Source organism: Lethenteron reissneri, chromosome 16, assembly GCF_015708825.2.
Source record: "Lethenteron reissneri isolate LAM-NWPU_2019-01 chromosome 16, ASM1570882v1, whole genome shotgun sequence".
NCBI classification, from domain to species: domain Eukaryota; kingdom Metazoa; phylum Chordata; class Hyperoartia; order Petromyzontiformes; family Petromyzontidae; genus Lethenteron; species Lethenteron reissneri.
This window is the reverse complement of record NC_083794.1, coordinates 12,263,740-12,284,898: the sequence shown is the minus strand read 5'-3', so window position 1 is coordinate 12,284,898 and position 21,159 is coordinate 12,263,740. Positions and strand designations below refer to the sequence as shown.

Below are 21,159 nucleotides of genomic sequence, written 5' to 3'. Positions count from 1 at the left end.
TTTAACCGCCTCTTTACGGGGAGGGTGTATCGCATCAGTGACATTTGACCCTTCCACTGCTCGCCCGGGATATAGAATGCTCAGCGTTAAGCGAGTCTCTCACCTTTCCTGAAGAGATGCCAGCGACTCTAAGTTAATACCAAACCATGTACACTAACATGCTGCTGCGGTAACTGTCTCTCTAATGCGAAACAACTTCCTTCTAGAACTAGCTGTGAGCGCTTTATCTCTCGAGTGAAACATATCAAGACTTACGCGCACCGAACTAGATCATTAACGACAAGACACTCGTACAATCACACTGATCGTTAGAGGGTAACATGATTGTCCCACAAAAAAAAAAGAAAAAAAAAAAACAAAAAAGAAAAAAGAAAAAGAAAAAAAAAAAAAAAAAAAAAAAAAAATCGGAGTGGGGACATGTGGAAAAAATGACTGCCTCGTCAGCTGCCGCTATGTCACTAAATTAAGGACAACTTGATTTCCAAATTCATCGCCTCTCAAACAAGAACCGACCCCACATTGAAAAACTGATATTAACAAAAGTCAGAATTAATCCGCAGTAACAGTCCTATTTCTGAAGGTTTAAATCCGTTTAGCTAAAGGACTAAACTTTGCAGTCACACCTAGACACATACCAGTTAATGATATAATTGCTCGAGTAGATGTAGCTCTCAAGGGCTTGAGTCACATCGCTGCAGACGTAGCAAGATCCGAAATCTCTGTAACCCTCAAAAACGCTAAGATGCCAGCTAGCAACATCAGCAAAGAGGAGCGTTTTGAATTAGCTCAATTAAAAAAGAGGGATGACATTGTCATCCTCTCAGCCGACAAAGGCAATGCCACTGTCATCATGGACAAAATAGAATACAACAACAAAATTCAAGAACTACTAAACGATGGCAGCTATACAAAAATAAAAAGAGACCCCACCAACAGCCTCGTCTCCAAAACCAACAACATCATTGCTGCTTCAACCGCATTAATTGATCAGACCAAACAGTTCTCGTTGAAACCTTCTGCAGCCAGACCACCAAGATTGTACGGCTTGCCAAAGATACATAAAGAAGATACACCTCTTCGTCCCATTGTCTCTACTATCAACTCCCCCACTTACAAACTGGCTCGTTTTTTGTCCGAAATCCTACGGCCTTTCACTGGAAAAACCACCTCTGCAGTACTAAACTCTACTGACCTGGTATCGACAATCAAGGGGATTGCCCTGTCCCCAGACGACCTGCTTGTCAGTTTTGATGTGGTTTCCTTGTTCACCAAGGTACCTGTGCCTGACACCATCGCAATCATTGAAGACTTGGTTCATCAAGGACTGAATGCTGGGGTACCCCCCCTGGTGAGACACTGCTTAACCAATACATACTTCACCTGGAATGGAACCTTCTACAAGCAAATTGAGGGCACCCCAATGGGCTCCCCCCTATCTCCGGTTGTAGCCAACATCTTCATGGAGAAATTTGAGACGGACGCCATCCAGACTGCCACTCTACGCCCGACCTTATGGAAGAGGTACGTAGACGACACTTTTGTCATCTGGCCACATGGCCGGCCTGCTCTAGACCAATTTCTCGACCACATCAATTCCATACACCCAGCCATCAGATTCACCATGGAAGTCGAAAATGATGGCAAGCTACCCTTTTTGGATGTCCTAATCAAAAGGAGACCTGATGGTTCAATGAGCCACTCTGTCTACAGGAAAGCCACCCACACGGATGCTTATCTAAAACCGGATTCCCACCACCATCCATCTCAGAAGAATTCCCTCATCAAGACTCTATATCATAGAGCCCAATGCATCTCCGACCATGAACACATTTCCAGTGAACTCAAACACGTACGCCAAGCTCTTAAGGCAAATGGTTACTCCGACTATACAATCCGCAAAGCCATCACTCCAAACATCAAGAAGGATCCTGTTGAGGAGCCTTTCAAGACCATCACCTTACCCTACATTGCTGGGGTCACAAAAAAGATCTCCAAAATCCTGATTAAACACAAGATCCAGGTCCGATTCAACACAGTACATAAAATCCGTGATCTGGTACCGTCTGTAAAAGATGTGGTTCCAGACATACAGTACCCTGGCATCTACAAACTAAGTTGCCTCTGTGGTAGCAGTTACATTGGGGAAACCAAACGACATGTCTCGGACCGCATCCGTGAACATAAAGCTGACCTGAAACACGGTAGGACTAACACCTCAGCCGTGGCAGATCACTGTTACAACTCAGTGGGCTCACATGATATTGACTTCTCCAAGACAGAGGTTCTCTGCAAGCCATCTGGCTATCATGAGAGATTCGTTCATGAGGCGATCCACATATACAAACACAGAGACAACTTTAACCGAGAAGATGGATTCTGGCTCAGCAATCATTGGAAGGACGTAATAAACCATTTCGATACACATTAGGGTGTGTAGAATAATACATAGTGTGATATTAAATGTATAAGATATAGGTTGGTTTACAGCAATACAGTATATAATTTAATGTTGGGTTTATCTATGGCAGTATATAGTACGGTATATGCTCGTGTGATGTAAGAGAATAAGGTTTAGATGGAAGCATATTATAGAATTTTTACGAGGTAAAATTGTAATGTATTACTTGCTGTTAGTAACTCAGCTTATTATAGAGTATAGTAAGTATACTGATGGTGCGATGCAGTTTATACTTTAGTTTTTTATGTAGTTTATACTTTAGTTTTCTACGTGTTGTTGAGTAACTGCAGCTACATATCATTAACATTCCTTTCCTTTGTTACTGCTAATCCCTGCACCCCCCTTGGTTGCTGCTGATCCTGCATAATGCATGGGCATAATATGACTTTGACACCCCCCCGCCCAACGCCTACGCATTTTCCATGAATATGCTAAATCCCTCTTCACATGCACATTCTTTTTGTTAAGGCGCTCTTCAACCCCCAATGCAGCTTATATATAAGCTCCTAGTTTGGTAGTGTCTCATTCTTCACCTGAAGACGGCTGCTTGCGTTGTAGCCGAAACGTCGTGAGAATTGTTTTATTATGTTTTATTTTTATTATTTTATTACTTCCCTTCTACGTGACTTTACCGAAAGAAACAAGAAGATGAATCCCTGCAGTCACGAAAGCTTTAAATCGAAATTTAACCGCCTCTACGGGGAGGGTTTCCACATAACTTTGAGATCCTTCAACAAGCTCCGGGATAAGAAGGCTCAGCTAATCGAGTCTCTCACCTTTCTGAAGAGATGCCGCGACTCTAAGAAACAAGAAGATGAATCCCTGCAGTCACGAAAGCTTTAAATCGAAATTTAACCGCCTCTACGGGGAGGGTTTCCACATAACTTTGAGATCCTTCAACAAGCTCCGGGATAAGAAGGCTCAGCTAATCGAGTCTCTCACCTTTCTGAAGAGATGCCGCGACTCTAAGGTAATACCAAACGCATTTACACTAACATCTGCTGCTGTAACTTCTTCTAATGCGAAACGAATTCTGTCTAGAACTAGCTTAGCTCTTATCTCAGAGAAAATCAGACTTACGCGCACCGAACTAGATCAGTTAGACAAGACACTCTACAAATCACACTTATCTTTGAGTGTAACAATGTCCACATCGGATTGGGAACATGTGGAAAAAATGACTGCCTCTTCAGCTGCCGCTATGTCGACTAAATGTAAGGACAACTTGATTTCCAAATTCAATCGCCTCTCAAACAAGAAACCGGACCCACACATTGAAAAGCTAGATATTAACAAAGTCGTAATTAATCGCAGTAACAGTCCTATTTCTGAAGGTTTGAAATCCGTTTTAGCTAAAGGACTAAACTTTGCAGTCACACCTAGACACATACCAGTTAATGATATAATTGCTCGAGTAGATGTAGCTCTCAAGGGCTTGAGTCACATCGCTGCAGACGTAGCAAGATCCGAAATCTCTGTAACCCTCAAAAACGCTAAGATGCCAGCTAGCAACATCAGCAAAGAGGAGCGTTTTGAATTAGCTCAATTAAAAAAGAGGGATGACATTGTCATCCTCTCAGCCGACAAAGGCAATGCCACTGTCATCATGGACAAAATAGAATACAACAACAAAATTCAAGAACTACTAAACGATGGCAGCTATACAAAAATAAAAAGAGACCCCACCAACAGCCTCGTCTCCAAAACCAACAACATCATTGCTGCTTCAACCGCATTAATTGATCAGACCAAACAGTTCTCGTTGAAACCTTCTGCAGCCAGACCACCAAGATTGTACGGCTTGCCAAAGATACATAAAGAAGATACACCTCTTCGTCCCATTGTCTCTACTATCAACTCCCCCACTTACAAACTGGCTCGTTTTTTGTCCGAAATCCTACGGCCTTTCACTGGAAAAACCACCTCTGCAGTACTAAACTCTACTGACCTGGTATCGACAATCAAGGGGATTGCCCTGTCCCCAGACGACCTGCTTGTCAGTTTTGATGTGGTTTCCTTGTTCACCAAGGTACCTGTGCCTGACACCATCGCAATCATTGAAGACTTGGTTCATCAAGGACTGAATGCTGGGGTACCCCCCCTGGTGAGACACTGCTTAACCAATACATACTTCACCTGGAATGGAACCTTCTACAAGCAAATTGAGGGCACCCCAATGGGCTCCCCCCTATCTCCGGTTGTAGCCAACATCTTCATGGAGAAATTTGAGACGGACGCCATCCAGACTGCCACTCTACGCCCGACCTTATGGAAGAGGTACGTAGACGACACTTTTGTCATCTGGCCACATGGCCGGCCTGCTCTAGACCAATTTCTCGACCACATCAATTCCATACACCCAGCCATCAGATTCACCATGGAAGTCGAAAATGATGGCAAGCTACCCTTTTTGGATGTCCTAATCAAAAGGAGACCTGATGGTTCAATGAGCCACTCTGTCTACAGGAAAGCCACCCACACGGATGCTTATCTAAAACCGGATTCCCACCACCATCCATCTCAGAAGAATTCCCTCATCAAGACTCTATATCATAGAGCCCAATGCATCTCCGACCATGAACACATTTCCAGTGAACTCAAACACGTACGCCAAGCTCTTAAGGCAAATGGTTACTCCGACTATACAATCCGCAAAGCCATCACTCCAAACATCAAGAAGGATCCTGTTGAGGAGCCTTTCAAGACCATCACCTTACCCTACATTGCTGGGGTCACAAAAAAGATCTCCAAAATCCTGATTAAACACAAGATCCAGGTCCGATTCAACACAGTACATAAAATCCGTGATCTGGTACCGTCTGTAAAAGATGTGGTTCCAGACATACAGTACCCTGGCGTCTACAAACTAAGTTGCCTCTGTGGTAGCAGTTACATTGGGGAAACCAAACGACATGTCTCGGACCGCATCCGTGAACATAAAGCTGACCTGAAACACGGTAGGACTAACACCTCAGCCGTGGCAGATCACTGTTACAACTCAGTGGGCTCACATGATATTGACTTCTCCAAGACAGAGGTTCTCTGCAAGCCATCTGGCTATCATGAGAGATTCGTTCATGAGGCGATCCACATATACAAACACAGAGACAACTTTAACCGAGAAGATGGATTCTGGCTCAGCAATCATTGGAAGGACGTAATAAACCATTTCGATACACATTAGGGTGTGTAGAATAATACATAGTGTGATATTAAATGTATAAGATATAGGTTGGTTTACAGCAATACAGTATATAATTTAATGTTGGGTTTATCTATGGCAGTATATAGTACGGTATATGCTCGTGTGATGTAAGAGAATAAGGTTTAGATGGAAGCATATTATAGAATTTTTACGAGGTAAAATTGTAATGTATTACTTGCTGTTAGTAACTCAGCTTATTATAGAGTATAGTAAGTATACTGATGGTGCGATGTAGTTTATACTTTAGTTTTTTATGTAGTTTATACTTTAGTTTTCTACGTGTTGTTGAGTAACTGCAGCTACATATCATTAACATTCCTTTCCTTTGTTACTGCTAATCCCTGCACCCCCCTTGGTTGCTGCTGATCCTGCATAATGCATGGGCATAATATGACTTTGACACCCCCCCGCCCAACGCCTACGCATTTTCCATGAATATGCTAAATCCCTCTTCACATGCACATTCTTTTTGTTAAGGCGCTCTTCAACCCCCAATGCAGCTTATATATAAGCTCCTAGTTTGGTAGTGTCTCATTCTTCACCTGAAGACGGCTGCTTGCGTTGTAGCCGAAACGTCGTGAGAATTGTTTTATTATGTTTTATTTTTATTATTTTATTACTTCCCTTCTACGTGACTTTACCGAAAGAAACAAGAAGATGAATCCCTGCAGTCACGAAAGCTTTAAATCGAAATAATTAATACACTTCTGGATAAAAGCCTGTCTGCCCCATCGGCATCTTTCACTGTCTTGCCGATGGCAAAATCCATCTCACTCCTGAACATGAGCTAATCTCATCGCTCCCATCTCCTTGGAGGTCATCTCAACCATCTTTCCTCCTTTGGCTGCCATTCTGTCACCAGTCGCGTCCATTGGTAATCATTCCTTCTTGCAATGTGCCCGCCCGACGCCCACTTGCTCTTCTTAACAGTCAATAGCATGTCTTTAATGTGTGTTAGTTTTCGTCCATGTTGGCCTCGCTCTATCCCTCAGTGGAATTCCCAGCATGGTTCGTTCTCAATGCTTCTTTGTGCACTTCTCAGTTTTTGTTCTGTTTTTGTGTGTGCCGGTGTTAATGTTTTCAACCCACGTATAATATCGGACGGTATCCGCCGAAATACGTGAAGTACATTAATAAAATGGCACTTGTGAAATTCTACATGAGCAAATGCCCTCTCACACATGGCATGCTAATTGGGGTACTGACCGAAGGATCTAGCGTGGGCACTGTAATGGTTAGATTTAAAAGTCAAATCACTCAGGTGCTGCCACCTGGATGGATAGCAATTGCCTCTCATGCCCACTGACAGTCTAATCTCTGCGTGCAGTTTTGTTGGAAATCAGGGCCTATTCAATGTATGCTGCCATATGTTAATGCAGTATTTATTTTAATTGGTTGCTATGCAGAGCATGTATTGTCATTACGTTGACCCAAATATCTTCATATATTATAGATGAATAGTGTATGTAGTTTACCCATCTTAAAATCTCGACTAAAAACGTATCTGTTTAACATGGCTTTCTCTCTCTCGTTATTTTAAACCATAATTTTCACTTCCTCTTTACTTGGTTGTTCATTATTTTCTGCCTTGCCACGCATAGCGCCCTGAGAATGATTGTTTCAGGGTGCATTATAAATGTAAATTATTCGTATTATTAATATGATGCAAATATCCAATTCCTGAAAGATTCAGCTCTATGCTTCGTCTTTATAAAATTACTTGAGATTTTTAAACATTACATGCAAAACACATAACAGGCATCGAAACAAAATATATAGCAATCGTGTATGCACGATGACATGTGGTAAGATTTGTCATTTTGTGATAAATAAAAGAATAAACTCTGCCAATGTAAATTATGGCGAGGTAATCACATTTTCACCATCAGTAAAGTTCCATTGTGCATTTAGTGTAATTAAATGCTCTTCATAAATGCACACTGCTTGTGCACGGTACAGAACATCAGTACTACGTTACACGGGCATTGGACAAGAGAAACTGTTCTGCATGGAACTTATAACAAACCTTGTCACCCGTTCAGTCAATTTTATATATATATGTATAGAAAATAACCAAATAAATACCTGTTCGTTTTTCCTGTAAAATGATAACCCCATTATGGTACAACAAAGTAACTTGTATGAAGATACTATAATAAGAACAAGGACTCATATTTGAACAGTATGTACTGGTACGGTATGTTAGTAATTTCTGCTGTTGATGTGCACGCTTGTTGCCAGTAGATGCTGCTAGTACATTATTACTCTCTGACACTGTTATTTCCTGACCGACGCCTGATTTTTTTTTTATCTGTGAAGCCATGCTCTCTTTGTTTATGATTTCATGGTGGCTCAACTATCTATGTTGATTTTGGCCTGAAAGAGGAATGGTCAAGTGCAGATCCCATCACAGCCAGTCAGGAATGAGCAATCCTGGTCTTTGCTCATTTTGACTGTGACTTTGGAATGGCCTTCAAACAGTGGGAATGAAAATGGAAGGGGCCGGTGAAAAATAAATTCCACCCCTCTTATTTTCAACTACCCTGGAAGTGATTTATTTGTGTTGGAGATTGAAAGTGTTTTTTTTTTCTCTGCTCCAGCTCAAGGCAGGTGGATTGTTGCAGAAAACTGATTTCCTGATACCCCAAGCATTCAAGTGCAGCCATAAAAAAAAAAACTCTGCAAAAGATAGAAAATTACGTTTTTTTAGTTTACATTTTCCTGCTGTTTGCCCAACTGACTCAATTTGGTTTTGGAATGGAACAGGTTTGACGATCAAAGAAATAGAAAAAGATTAGTTTGACCATTTGAAGCTCAAGAATGGTGTGTACATTTTCCATGTTGTTGCGAGTTTGTCAACAAACAGATGCCAATAATTGTGCATTCTTACAAGTGGTTTTCCCTTGAGTGTGTTCTTCAAGACTTTTGTCAGACGAATGTAGGACTAAATTGTTTCGTGACAGCATGGCTTAGTTTTACAATTGGTGAAATGGACCCAAACTGGGAATTAAATCCACATGTAAGTAAAACTGATGGCTGAGGAACTGAAGTGATAATGTAACTGATTACAGTCAGATGTGAAGAGATAAATAATTATCGGAAGAGCATTGTCATACTGCAATAGTTTACACCGATAATATTAAAGCGTGAAAAGTAAGTCAAGCTAAGCAATATTTTATAAACACATAAATACGCATGTCTTCTTTTTAATAGTTTATTTTTCCAGGAATGGAAAGAATATATATAGTCTGCTGGTAGCCAGCGACGCAGAACCCCAAGAAATGCAAAGTATCGAGATATAATTACGGCAATATATGTGATGGATGTTATCGTGGACTGTACCGATAGGCCACATTGAAATGCTTGGGACATTTGAGATTGCTGGATCGTAATCTGAATTTTAAATGTGTTCAGTTCATTTTGGGTCGCAATTATAATCTGTTATACTGTAAGCCATGTGAGCAATCACACGTGAGTAGATCACGTGTGTGCTGGGGTGAGACTTGTGTCCAGCAGGAAAGACTTGTCCAGCTGAAAAGAGCAGGCCAAATCGAGTCCCTTCTTAATTTGTTGTGCTCTAAATGAATGGGATGACTGATTAGTGAAGACTCATTAAGGCCAAAAGAAGTATACGTTCGAAAACCTTGGGTGAATATTAAATGCTCACAAGCTTGAGTTAAGTGTTGATCATTCATTATGACAAAAGTCCATATTATACCCAAACTCCAAAAATGCCTCATCATTTGCGCTTTGGTCTACAGAAATATACTGTACATGTATGGATTGTAACATGGTGACACGGTGGTTAGTGTACTATGGTTCTAGTATCCTGGGTTCATTTCCTGACCCTGCATACCAGTGGCATTTTGACATTCTCTGCCCTGTATGTGCCTTTCGTACTTTTGTACAAGTGGTGATGCAGTGGTTAACCTGCTGCGCTATGAACCCTGGCTACCAGAGTTCAATTTCCGGCCATGGCTAATTTCAGTGGCGAACAATATCAGATCCGCTCCTGCCCGCAACGGGCGTCGTGAAATATGGTCACAGAACCCATATAACCATCGCAGTGTTTGGAGGCCTCTCTATCCCTTCGTGGATTGAGGATAGCTCGAATTTGTTTATTTATATTTACTCTTTTTGGCTGTTGTGTTTATTCATAGCCTCTGATACATATATATCTATGCTGCTTGTGTTCATAATTGTTACTGCTAGGTATTTCCCTGATTTCAGATGTACATTCAACATACTTTACAAATGTGGGGACTCATCCGTATAAACCTAATGTTTTTGTTTGTTTGTTTTCTACTCGAATATGTGCACCAATTAGGACTGTACTTCACCTAAAACACGATTTGCACACTTTTCTTCGTAAGGGAGAATTCTCCAAGTAACACCGTGTCTTACGTGCTCAGATTAACATCCGTGCTGGGGAAGGCAATGGCACATTTAGTGACCACCATTGGATTACTCAAATAAAGCGGACTGTTTTTATTAACTGTAGATAAATACCTTCAAAACAATGTCCCGAATGTATTGAGGATGACTTAGAAATGTTAGTCTTTGAGGTCACCTAATTTATAGCAATGCCCGATTATATATGTCATTATTTTATTCTTTAATGTATGGATTCCAGCGTACTGCTTTGTTGGTAGGGTGCATTATTTTGCCTTCGGGGAGAGATCTTGGGGGACATTGTGGCAAGGTGATGAGAATAATAACCTCCGTTATTTATCTCGTATAAGAAGTGATTAAACTTCAAAAAAAAAGATTAAAACTATTGAGGATTAGAAAATGGAGAAGTCATTGATGTTTACTCATTGTGCAGTATCATTGATTCTATAACAGCGTGGTGCAAGTTTAATAATGTGAAAAATGTGAAACTGCATGAATTGCCATATACACTTATACGGAAAGTAATTTTTTTTTGTTGATTAAAAAGTATAATTTTTTATTGTTCATACTCCACCTAATGTTATTCTCACATGACTTTGTAAAGTTGTGGATTCATACAATGAATCTTCATAAACATGTGTGAATATGAATTGTATTTTGCAATGTCATGGGGTATGTTACCAGCTGGTAATCCAGCAGACAATCCGAAGCACAACTGCAACATTTACTTACGAATATAACAATCAGGCTGGCGCATGACATTTTGGCACTGAATTAACTTATTTTGGATCTTTTAAGTTTTAAACATGACCACTGAACCTTAAAAAAATAATAAGCCACATATTGTCCTCATTAATATGTATGATACCACACAAGGTATGATGAATATTAATGACCATGCGACATCACTGACTCATGCTCCGCCCCTTAGGCATGGGTGTTCATGAATATTAATGAGGTCAAGGGCGGAGTTTATCCCCCGCCCCCCCAATTCCCCCTCCCTACCCCCACGTCTGTTTCTACATACAAGGGAATATGGGTGCAAGCTGAATGAGCATGCAACATTCATTCTCTACGCTACGCTCTGATTTCCCTTTTTAGCACTTCTGCACGTGAATAGGTGGGCAAAAAAAATGTACAAAAAAACTTTAAATGTTGTACACGAAAAAAAAATCACAGCTCTGGGACGTGCCCACTTTTTTTTGTCAACATTAGCATGCAAGGCCTATCTCTGGTCTCTATGTCGGTGCACCTCAATAGATTCAAAGGGCTGCTGCAACAACACTTTGGAAGTTATGGGTTTCCTCTTCATTAATGTTCCCCAATGGTTATTGGTTAGATCACAGATAGAGTCCACAGAGTTTGCCCCCCCCCCCTCATGCCACCAGATAAAGGGGAGTTATACTGTGCAACAATAATATTAAATCTGGCTAACTTCTAGCTCGTGACACAGCAACGAGCTTAATTTTTGCATGCTACTGTGTTTAAACTAAACTAAAACTAAACTTTTTATTTTACAATTTAAGGCCCAGCTGAGCTATATAGCTCTTTTGCAGAAGTGACGTGGCCCCAAATGATAGCTCAACGAATTGGCTTATCGTGTGGAAATTCATAGCAGCCAAATACCCTAAACGCGTGTCGATGATGCATGTGGAGGGGAAAAGCCGGAGGACTTGGGAGAAAAATCAACACAATCACAGAGAAAACATGCAAACTCTAAATATACAGCAGGTGTCACCACACAGTTGCTGTGCCCCTACAGAGAAATATACACACGGTATACACACCTTTGATGGAATATAGTGGTTATCTTTCCGTGGGGGAAACGAAATATTTGAATGCACCAGCCAATCTTGCCATACCTTGCCCTCGAACCAGTATAAAATAAAATTAAACATATGAGCCCGAACTGGAACGGTAGGAAAAAAATCAAATGGTTGTATATATTTATATAAATGTGTTTTTATTAATACATGTGTGTATTTGTGTAAATATATATGAACAGTTCTTTTGCCATTGCAAAAAAGGCCTTGCATCAGCATTCCTCGACTTGTTTTATAGTACGGTTGTGTTTAAGAAATAAAATAATAAATGGCCTGTGAGTTTTAATGTTCATGCTGAAGGGGCTGGGTAAAGCTTTGGTTCACCTCCTGGTGCTAAGATGAAGCTCATCCTAAAGCCGCATTAAATTATTCTTATTACGGATTCACATTTTGGGGAGCCCAATCGTGGCTGTATGATATGCTGTCAATAGAACACCTGTGTTTACCTGCTGATGATATTCATGCCCGCCATCGTACGTTTCTGTTTAGTAAGACATAAAATATCATACATTGCTTTGGGAATAAGTTTATTATAAAAGCTCTAGTTACATGCTGGGGGAGTGGTAGCGTAGTACTGTATATAGTGTACTTGGCCACGCACCCAGATACCTGAGTTCGATTCTCGGTCACGGCCAACAGTGGTGCTCTGGTGTCACCGTATTGCTCTTCTCTTCATTTCTCCTCCTTATTGTGTGTGGCAATTCAAAAGCAATGCTTGATGACGTTTCTACGGTGAGGTGAGGTCGCCAGTCGATGGCTTGCTGCACGTGACCGGCATGATGAATCGTGGTAAAAACAACCTCCACAGCGGGACACGGTGTGTTGAGGCCTTCGTCCAGCAGTGTGATTGACAACAGGATTGTCACGTATTATATTATTACTGCGTCTTTTGAACTTTTTGGCACCGCATCGGTGTGTAGCTTGCTGCTGCACTTACGTTTAAATGTTCAGCAAACGACCAAAGAAACCACTGCACGGATAACCACGAACACAAATCACAAGCGCGCCACTTAAAGACCAAGATATTCACCCAGATTTCAAATATGTCACTTCAAGTGACATATTTGAAAGCCAAAGGGACTAAACAAAAACAATAACGATGTTGCTAAAGCAGTTGAATTAATACTTTAGGATGGATAGCCGCAATATCAATGTTTATTTTGTGGCGAAGGTGATTGGTGAGGTTGTGTGTTTTTGCGGGTCGCGGGGGGGGGAGTTGGTGATTACTTGGCGTCAGAAAGGCAGGTCGCACATTTTCATTGCGTACTGCTTATTGAGCAGCAGCAGCAGGTGAGGGATATCGTACCAAGCAGAGCACTCACTCGGATTAAGCTTCACATTGAGTTACAGAACTACCCCCACCAACACCTGATCAATTGATTCTGTTTACTCTGGGTCTCAAGAGTGTGCCTTCCAACCAGACCAGCTGCAATTTCCACAATTCATCTATTTCAGGCTGCTATCAGACCTGAGCGTGACTAAAGTGAGTGCAAGCAACAATTTTCTGACACTATTTTCTGCGAGGTCATGAGTGACTGCACATGATCATCACATTTTTTTTTTGCCACAAACGACATTTTTTTTTCCAGACCGACATATTAATGGTATGAATTTGGTTATGCTATAATAGTGCGAGCAAATAGTCATAAAAATACAATCAATTCTGTGCAATATGAGTAGTGTTTTGTTTCTTCCCCCACACCCCCAATTATTATTGGGACATTTTCAAAGACAATCTTAAAATGGCAGCATTTTTGTCTTGTCAAATTTCAGTGGCCTACAGGTTTTTTTTCCATTTCTCTCAGCATTTGTTCTCTCTTGGATTCTCATGAAATCTCTAACCGTTCTTTGAACATTTCCCTTTATAACTCAATGTCAGTGGGAGCAACAAGAACAAAAAAGTTGGCAAATTTATAAGGACCCTACTTGATTGTGTAACGGAAATGGGATGTTAATTACCCCAAGCCCGATAATGGGGTGGGAGAATTGTGGTTTGAGGTAATGCCATAATGACTGCTTCTGCCTCCTCAGCTATGCGGCTGTCCTGCTAAACTCTCCATTGCTTTCTTTGTGTTATGCTTCCATATCCCCATGGGGAATTGAATAACTGCAAGCATTAGGCCCTGCCACCGGGGGGAATAAAAGCTAGGATCTATCTGAACAATTAAAGCCATCCCATCAAGGAATCCAGCGCTTTACGTGGACTGAAGTGGAATTAGTAATTTTCAGCTTCACCTGGGACAGATGCATTAGTGAGCCTCCCTTCCTCTCCCAAGACTCACAGGCACTTTTCATTACAGAAGGTTATATAACTCAGTGTTCCTACAACTGAGCACGAATGACAATACGAATGAAAACCCTCTAATAATGCCCTTTGATTTACATAACGTTTAGATCTAATTGTGTATACGTCATGGTAGCCCTTACACAGGTATGAAAACTTTTTATTGTCTAAGGGTTTAAAAGAAAAAGATCAATTATAGGTGTTCGCGTGGGGAGTTCGTTAATTGATTGGCCCACACTTCAAATTTGAGTTGGCAGAGGCCTACGGAAGGCTGGCAGTGAACATTATAGTTTGTTCGCAGTGTGTCATAAAAACCTTTTTAAATAATCCACAGCACATACCTCAAACTGCTCTGTAATGCAATTTGGCTGCAGCTCGCGTTATAAATTCGCGTATGTTATATTGCTCCTCCTAGGTTTCATTCTCAAAGTTTTCATTACAGTTTATTTGGCCACAAATGCAGTGGCATGCAAAAAAAACACGCTGTTGTGGATTTGCAGACACCCAGATTTTAATGAAGTAATCAGACAAAACTTATCTCAAGAGCGGCATAATTTTAGATAATTAACAGCTGGTTGTCTTGTTTAAACACAATTTTCCAAAATGTGTTAACTTTAGGGCCAGGCCCACATGTTCGGTGAATATTCATGAGAATTTGGATTATAAGCTACTCATACTTTTGATGCTAATCATCATTAGGGAAATTTTAGAGGAAGTTAATTCCACCACCTTCAACCCCTGCCCCACAAAACTTTAATCAAATCTCACGTGTCATAATATCGGTGGGATGCTGCCGTGGTACGTTAAGTGTTTCGGTTAGCGAAGTGAACAATCCAAAGCTCGCCAGTTCCATTCGATACCCCCAGCAGTCAAAACAATCGGGGCAAGCAGACATTGATACCTTTCCACTCATACTAAGAGGAGCGGTGGCGCAGTGGCTAGCGAGATTGCGATAGGAACCCAGTGACCTGAGTTTGATTCCCGACCATGCCCTTCCCCCCCCCCTACCTCTGTCCTAGCAGTATGAATGGGTTCGACCATACTTGATCTGCAAACCTCTTCCAACACGGCTGGCCAGCACGGACTATTTGGCCACTTACCCTCTAGAGGAGATGTTCTCTTTTCTCTAGAGATTCCTCTTCTGGAGGCCTTAATGCCAGCAGCGTTGTGAGATAAAATATTGCAGGGCTGCGCATTTTATTTGAATTTGTTTTTTGTTGGTAGTGCTTTGGAGTTTGTCTTCTTTTTTTTATCGTCATATTCCACATTTCGTTGCTTGCAGCAGAGGCACGGCGCCCGGCCGGAGAGGAACGCTCACGCTCACGAGGCCGCGCCGATGTGCCGTCGCGTACCCGCATGTCGCGTGACCTGGAGATGGCCCTGCTGGATGGGGACAGAAGAGCTCCCACCGCCACCGCGACCACCACCGTGAGGGAGAAGACCAAGGCCGTGGAGGGAGGAGACACCCCTCCCGATGTAGAGAAGGACTCGAAAACAACGGACGTGGAAATGGAGGAGGAGGAACTCTCAGTGACTGTAACTGAAGAGTGATGCTTTGTGGATGAGATAGATAGTTAAGCTGTGTATGCATTAAAGAAAAGCATAGGATGTTTTTAATCGTCATTTTATATTCCGATTGGCGCGACGGAGGTTGTCATTATTGTCCAACCCTGCCTTATGTATTTGTGCCCTTTGAATTAATAATGCCGACTTTATGAAATGTAAAAGAGCATAGTTTTGCAAACCTGTCACAGTCAAAAAATAAATAAGGAATCTAGCCATGTTGAAGAGACTTGTATGTTTTATCTTCAGGGATATGAGAAGCTTTGTTTATAAATAGAATGATATGTGTTGCTTGGGTGCAAAGGCTTTCACAGTTTTGTGGAAAATAATTTTTTACATTCCACACTTTTGAAACATCCTGGGTTTTTTTATTTGAATAAAAAGCATGATTTTAAACAAACTTTTGATTTTAAAGAAAAACAAAATACTATCAACTGGGTTTTTTTCCATTATTTTGCATGAATTATTAATACTCGGCGAATGTTTGGCAAGTGTTAATTTATTCCGGCTGAGCCACATGCCGTTATCTTGCATGGATGGCCATGTGCACTTTTGCTAAAGGGAATCATTTGCATATCACGCATTGTTCTTTTTTTTCAATCTTGCTGCACAAGTAATTTGGTTTTCCCTGAATTTGTTGTTGTTGTACATATGCGGTTTTTGAATGTATGCATATGGTCAAATTCACAAACGTAATTATGTTCACAAAACAAACCCATCATGATGATCTCTTTTGGAAGTTTATTGATAAGCATTTATACTGTGGCTCGATACTTTCATTGGCAATTTTGGGTTGTATATTTAAACGGAGATACAAACCACATTTTTGTTTACTTAATTGTCACAGGAAAATGCATCTATTATTAGGAATGTGGTACGACACCGCGACACTGCTGGTAGATGGGCCACCCCTTACTTGACCATACTTCACCACGCTGGTCAGTGGGTAGGTGAAAATGGGGAGCATAGATGTATAGTGCAACCTGGCATACATAGTGGTCATCCATACAAACAATATCCAGGCTCAAACTTCTGCCTAGCTTCCGAGATCCCGTGAGATTGGGGAGGTGATTTGGTCCGGAGGCACAGTTTGCTATCGTTAGGGGTTTTTTTTTAATTCCCTCTGCGCTGGGCTCTTTAACATCGAATGGCTTCAGCCGTGCCCCGCTCATTGTGATGTGGCCAGAGAGAGGGGTTTTCACCTCGTGAATGGACATGAATGGACACCAGCTTGGCTGTGGTTCAGCGTTAAGTCGTCGCAAATGCCTCACTGTGCAGCTGCTCCGTGCTGTAAAGGCGTGCAAATACGTCGGGAAGCACCGAAAGTCTGCTTGGATGCTTCGCCCCACCTTCTCACCCCCCCGTAACATGCAAGCGGTGGCAATGAATTAACGTGGGGGGTGGGGTGGGGGGCAGGGACTTGGCCCCGGCGGTAGGTCGCTCGTTGAAGAGGTTCACGGCTCGAATACAGTGGCCACCCTGATTAATACTGCTTTGCAGTAGACGTCAAATGTCCCTTGAAGTCATTCGCAAGCGTTGGGCCGTTGTGGGATGGCGTTGTGGTGCAAATTTTAAAGAAAGACAACAAAAATACCCCTTGGCAGGACCCTCCTGAGAAATGACCCTGAGACTCGGGGAGTCTTTTTTGGGTAAATAAATGTTAAAGAATTGTGCCACTGCAGTGATCTCCCTCGAGGGTATTATGGTGGTGCTCCTTATAAGATGTGTTATCACCGTATGTTCTTCCATATCTCACGAGCAAAGATACAATCGCGTGTTGAACTGCTCAAAAACGCATACACCCTTGGCAAAATTACTGTTATAACTTGCTTGGGTTACATCTTCAGCATTGCCCTTGTAGTGGTTCTTGGTTCGAGACCCGTGGCCACCCTGGTTAATAATACCGCAGGTGTTTTTAACCATGAAATACATGTCTGCTTCACAGCACACTTTACAGATCATCGTACTATATATCGAAAAAGAATAGGCCCATGTGTAGCGGTATTGTCCAAATTTGATTAAATACTCAAAGATATACGTACTTAACTGGATAATCGATGGCAGCCTTGTCCCCTACTGGTAGACTAATGGCCATGTTTAGGCTTGTGCTGCTTACACCTTGTGCTGCAGAGGGGCATCTTGCCACTGGCAGTCGTCCCCTGGGCTAGACCGCAGCAGTGCATTACAATGGTTGAGACGAAATGCGATACAAAAGTGTATTGGACATATGAACCTTATGGCGTTACCCCGGGGTACAAAGCTACCCCGGCTCTCGTATAATGTCCTTGATGCAGAAATTTTTAGTTTGTTGATGGTCGGCGATGCGGCAATCGACTCATCTCGACGAGCTGTACACGAGGCACTATGATACATACGAGCGTTCAGGGTTTCGGCGCAATCGTCCTCGCTGCGTGTTCGACATCGCGGAGTGTGGCACTGATTTCGGATTCTTTGGTATCCCAGTCGCGGAGTTAAGTACAACCCTGGAAAAAAGTGTCCCAGAAATAAAATATCACTGTAACACGATTTTTGTTCCTGGGTATTTAGTGTTATTTTCTAATTGCATTTGCCTCAAAAGTACATAAAATGGCTATTATTCCCCACAAACTTTGATTTTGTGACCAGGACTTTACGTGAAGGAATGACGCATGCACACGTTTTCTCATTGAAAATAGGTAAATTGCTAAATATCACTGTGTCCTGGTCACAAAAGCTAAGTTTGTGGGGAATAATAGCCATTTTCTATACTTCTGAGGCAAATGTAATTAGAAAATAACACTTAATACACAGGAACAAAACATAATCCCTCTGCCATGTTGTATTATTTGGGACCCTGGGGAACCGCCATAAGGATCATATAATTGAAGACTTTGGTGTAAGTGCATCAGATTCAGTGCCAAATGGAGACGTTAGAAAACAAAGCACGGCAAAATGTGGATAATTATAGACTTAGACATGGTACAATACTCTTCACAAGTTGTTTATGTATAGTACTGATGCCAGTGAATACTTGGTTGCTTTGCTTGGTTGTCAAGCTATATATTTGCAGTTTAACACGTAGGCTCTCCTGCTCTATATAAGAACGGGAGACACAGCAGAGCCTCACCATTCTGGCGAATTGCCCGATGATGCTGGATGCAATTACCAACGAAACGTCGTACAACTCAAATTGTAAATGTTGTGGTTTCACGCTTCAACACACCGGTAGGCTAAAGCAGTGAACTATTTGTCTTTTGTCTACGTGACACTTTTTTACTGATTGGCCGTGTCGGGTGGTGGAGGGTTACGACACATTTATAAATAACGCGATCTAAACCCAAAACGTTGATTATGAATATATATTTTCAGCCTTGTAAAAGTAACATGATGTATCGGGAGATAGGGTAGGTGAAAATATCGCACGTGTGTTTTGTTAGAAATACATTTGAAAACGAATTTCTTTAGAACTGTTTTTAAATCCTTTATATTAAGTTCGCTTGCTTGCTTAAGACCGTGCAAATCTTTCGGTCGTTTTTTAACCCACTTCCCGTGATCCAATCGAGCTGACATTTTGCACACAGACTCGTTGTGCGTGACAATGCATTTTCGTGAAAAAATTTTTCCAAAGTTTTACACTGTTTAGGAAAAAATATATATATTTAAATACCAATTGTTTAATGCTGCCAGACAATCATCTGACCCATAGGTGGCAGCCATCTCAAGCCAGAGGACGAGAGGACTCTAGCCGCCCCGATGCCACGCATATAAAGGATTTATAGTGAAAAACTTTGTTTTTACGGGTTTACTTGTTTGTGTTTGGTTTGTCCTTCCCCCGCACCTCCGCTTAGCACGGTTGGCAACGTACGACGCGAAAGAAGTTCAACGTACATAAAACGATCTCTTTTGTTTCCTTGATTCCTTCATACTTGATCAAGTCTTTTAAAGTAAGTCGACCTTCCTGCCATGTCTTCGTGCAGCCACCTCAAGCGACGTTACACCTTGGAGGTTACAAATTGAGAAGGACGCTGCACCAAGTAGGTCACATCACACTTAATTTTCGAAGTTTACCGTGCAGGCAAGCGGAATATTTGTTGGGTTTTAATTTTAGTTTTTTTATATATGTATGGTTCATGTTTAATGTCCCAAATGGCCCTGGGCTTGGCATATGGTGTGTTCTTCACTGCATTTGGTTAACAATCGTGCACCAAGCTGCCAGCTACCCAAGGTGAATGAGCCATTGTCTTCAGAATGTAATCCGATTGAGTGGAGGACACGCACGCCATGAACGTGATAAACATGTTTCATGCGATAATAGGAAAATTGAATTATATGAAAGTGAGCTTCGTGGACATTTGTAATACGCATTCCGTCTTTTGTGTTATTAAAATTCTGTCAATGTTTGAGCTCAATGCCAGGATAAGGCACCGTAATGATACAACATTTAACAGAAAAACAAATATTCAATACCGCATCACTTTAAAAATATAAATTGCACATTAACATGATATTGCAAGTTCAAATTGTTCAAATGTATCAATTTTTCGCCTATGGTTCGTGCACATCGCTCCCTTATAGAATTTAACTGTGTTTCAGTCCCGTTCAATCATTGCGACATTCCATAACTGCTAACAGATGCCGCGAGCAGAAATCCCTCGGGATTCGTGATTACCATCGAATGGCACCATCACCTCTGGGCAAACTACCACAACTAGTGTTTTCCCAAACTCGGCGTGCAAATAGCGAGCTTCATGGAACAGATTGTTTTATTTGAAGTGGCACTAATTTAGCTGGCGGAGCCGTTGAGGTATGAGACACTGCATGGGGCTGTTGTACGCACACTCTGTCACTTCACTCGGGCCTTCGGCCCCGCGGGCACTCATTGAATCCCGACTGTCAGCGCCTGTCTGTTACTTCCTCTGTAGAAGGCCACACGTGTCTCGCTGGCAGATGTGTACGTGTTTAGCTTGAGATGAGAAGGAGTGGTGAGAACCAGGGGGGAAAGAGTATCAACTACAGTGGCCGTGCAGCTCGCCTTTCAAAATACACTGGGACCGTGCGTGCGCAGTCTGTACAAAAAACATTTGTGTCCATTGCACACTTAATGACTCAAGGTTGCGTATAAATTATTGAAACGTGTGTAGACTCAAGGTGACTTAATTATTTGACATCAGGGATGCGCGTATTCGCACGGAGCAGTCACATTCAAGCGGACGCGTGACATGTTCCAAGAACGGACCTACAAAAGCCACCGGCATGTCATTGTCTGCCGGAGGCTTTGGGGTTCTTTTTTCCGCGAATACTTTTCTCGTTCCGAGTGTGTTTGAGCGTGCCAAGTGGTTGCCTCGTCTGAGATTGGCCAAATTAGTTTAGCACTCGGGAGTTTCGTTTAAATTAACGCAGGTGTGAATTCCCTGCTCAGTCGAAACGCTCGGCACAGCAGGAACCAGATGAATGA

At 41.8% G+C, this 21,159-nt stretch overlaps 1 protein-coding gene across 3 annotated transcripts in view; it reads left to right on the top strand.

Moving 5' to 3' along the window:
* Positions 1 to 19,610, top strand: part of LOC133342998 (protein diaphanous homolog 1-like) — a 233,676-nt gene extending 214,066 nt beyond the window's left edge. For all 3 annotated transcript variants that reach the window (XM_061552421.1, XM_061552420.1, XM_061552419.1), the window contains one exon: positions 15,445 to 19,610. In XM_061552421.1, coding sequence (XP_061408405.1) covers positions 15,445 to 15,713 — 269 coding nt within the window. In that variant the 3' untranslated portion in view covers positions 15,714 to 19,610. The remainder of the gene's footprint in view (positions 1 to 15,444) is intronic.
* Positions 19,611 to 21,159: the final 1,549 nt, after the last annotated feature.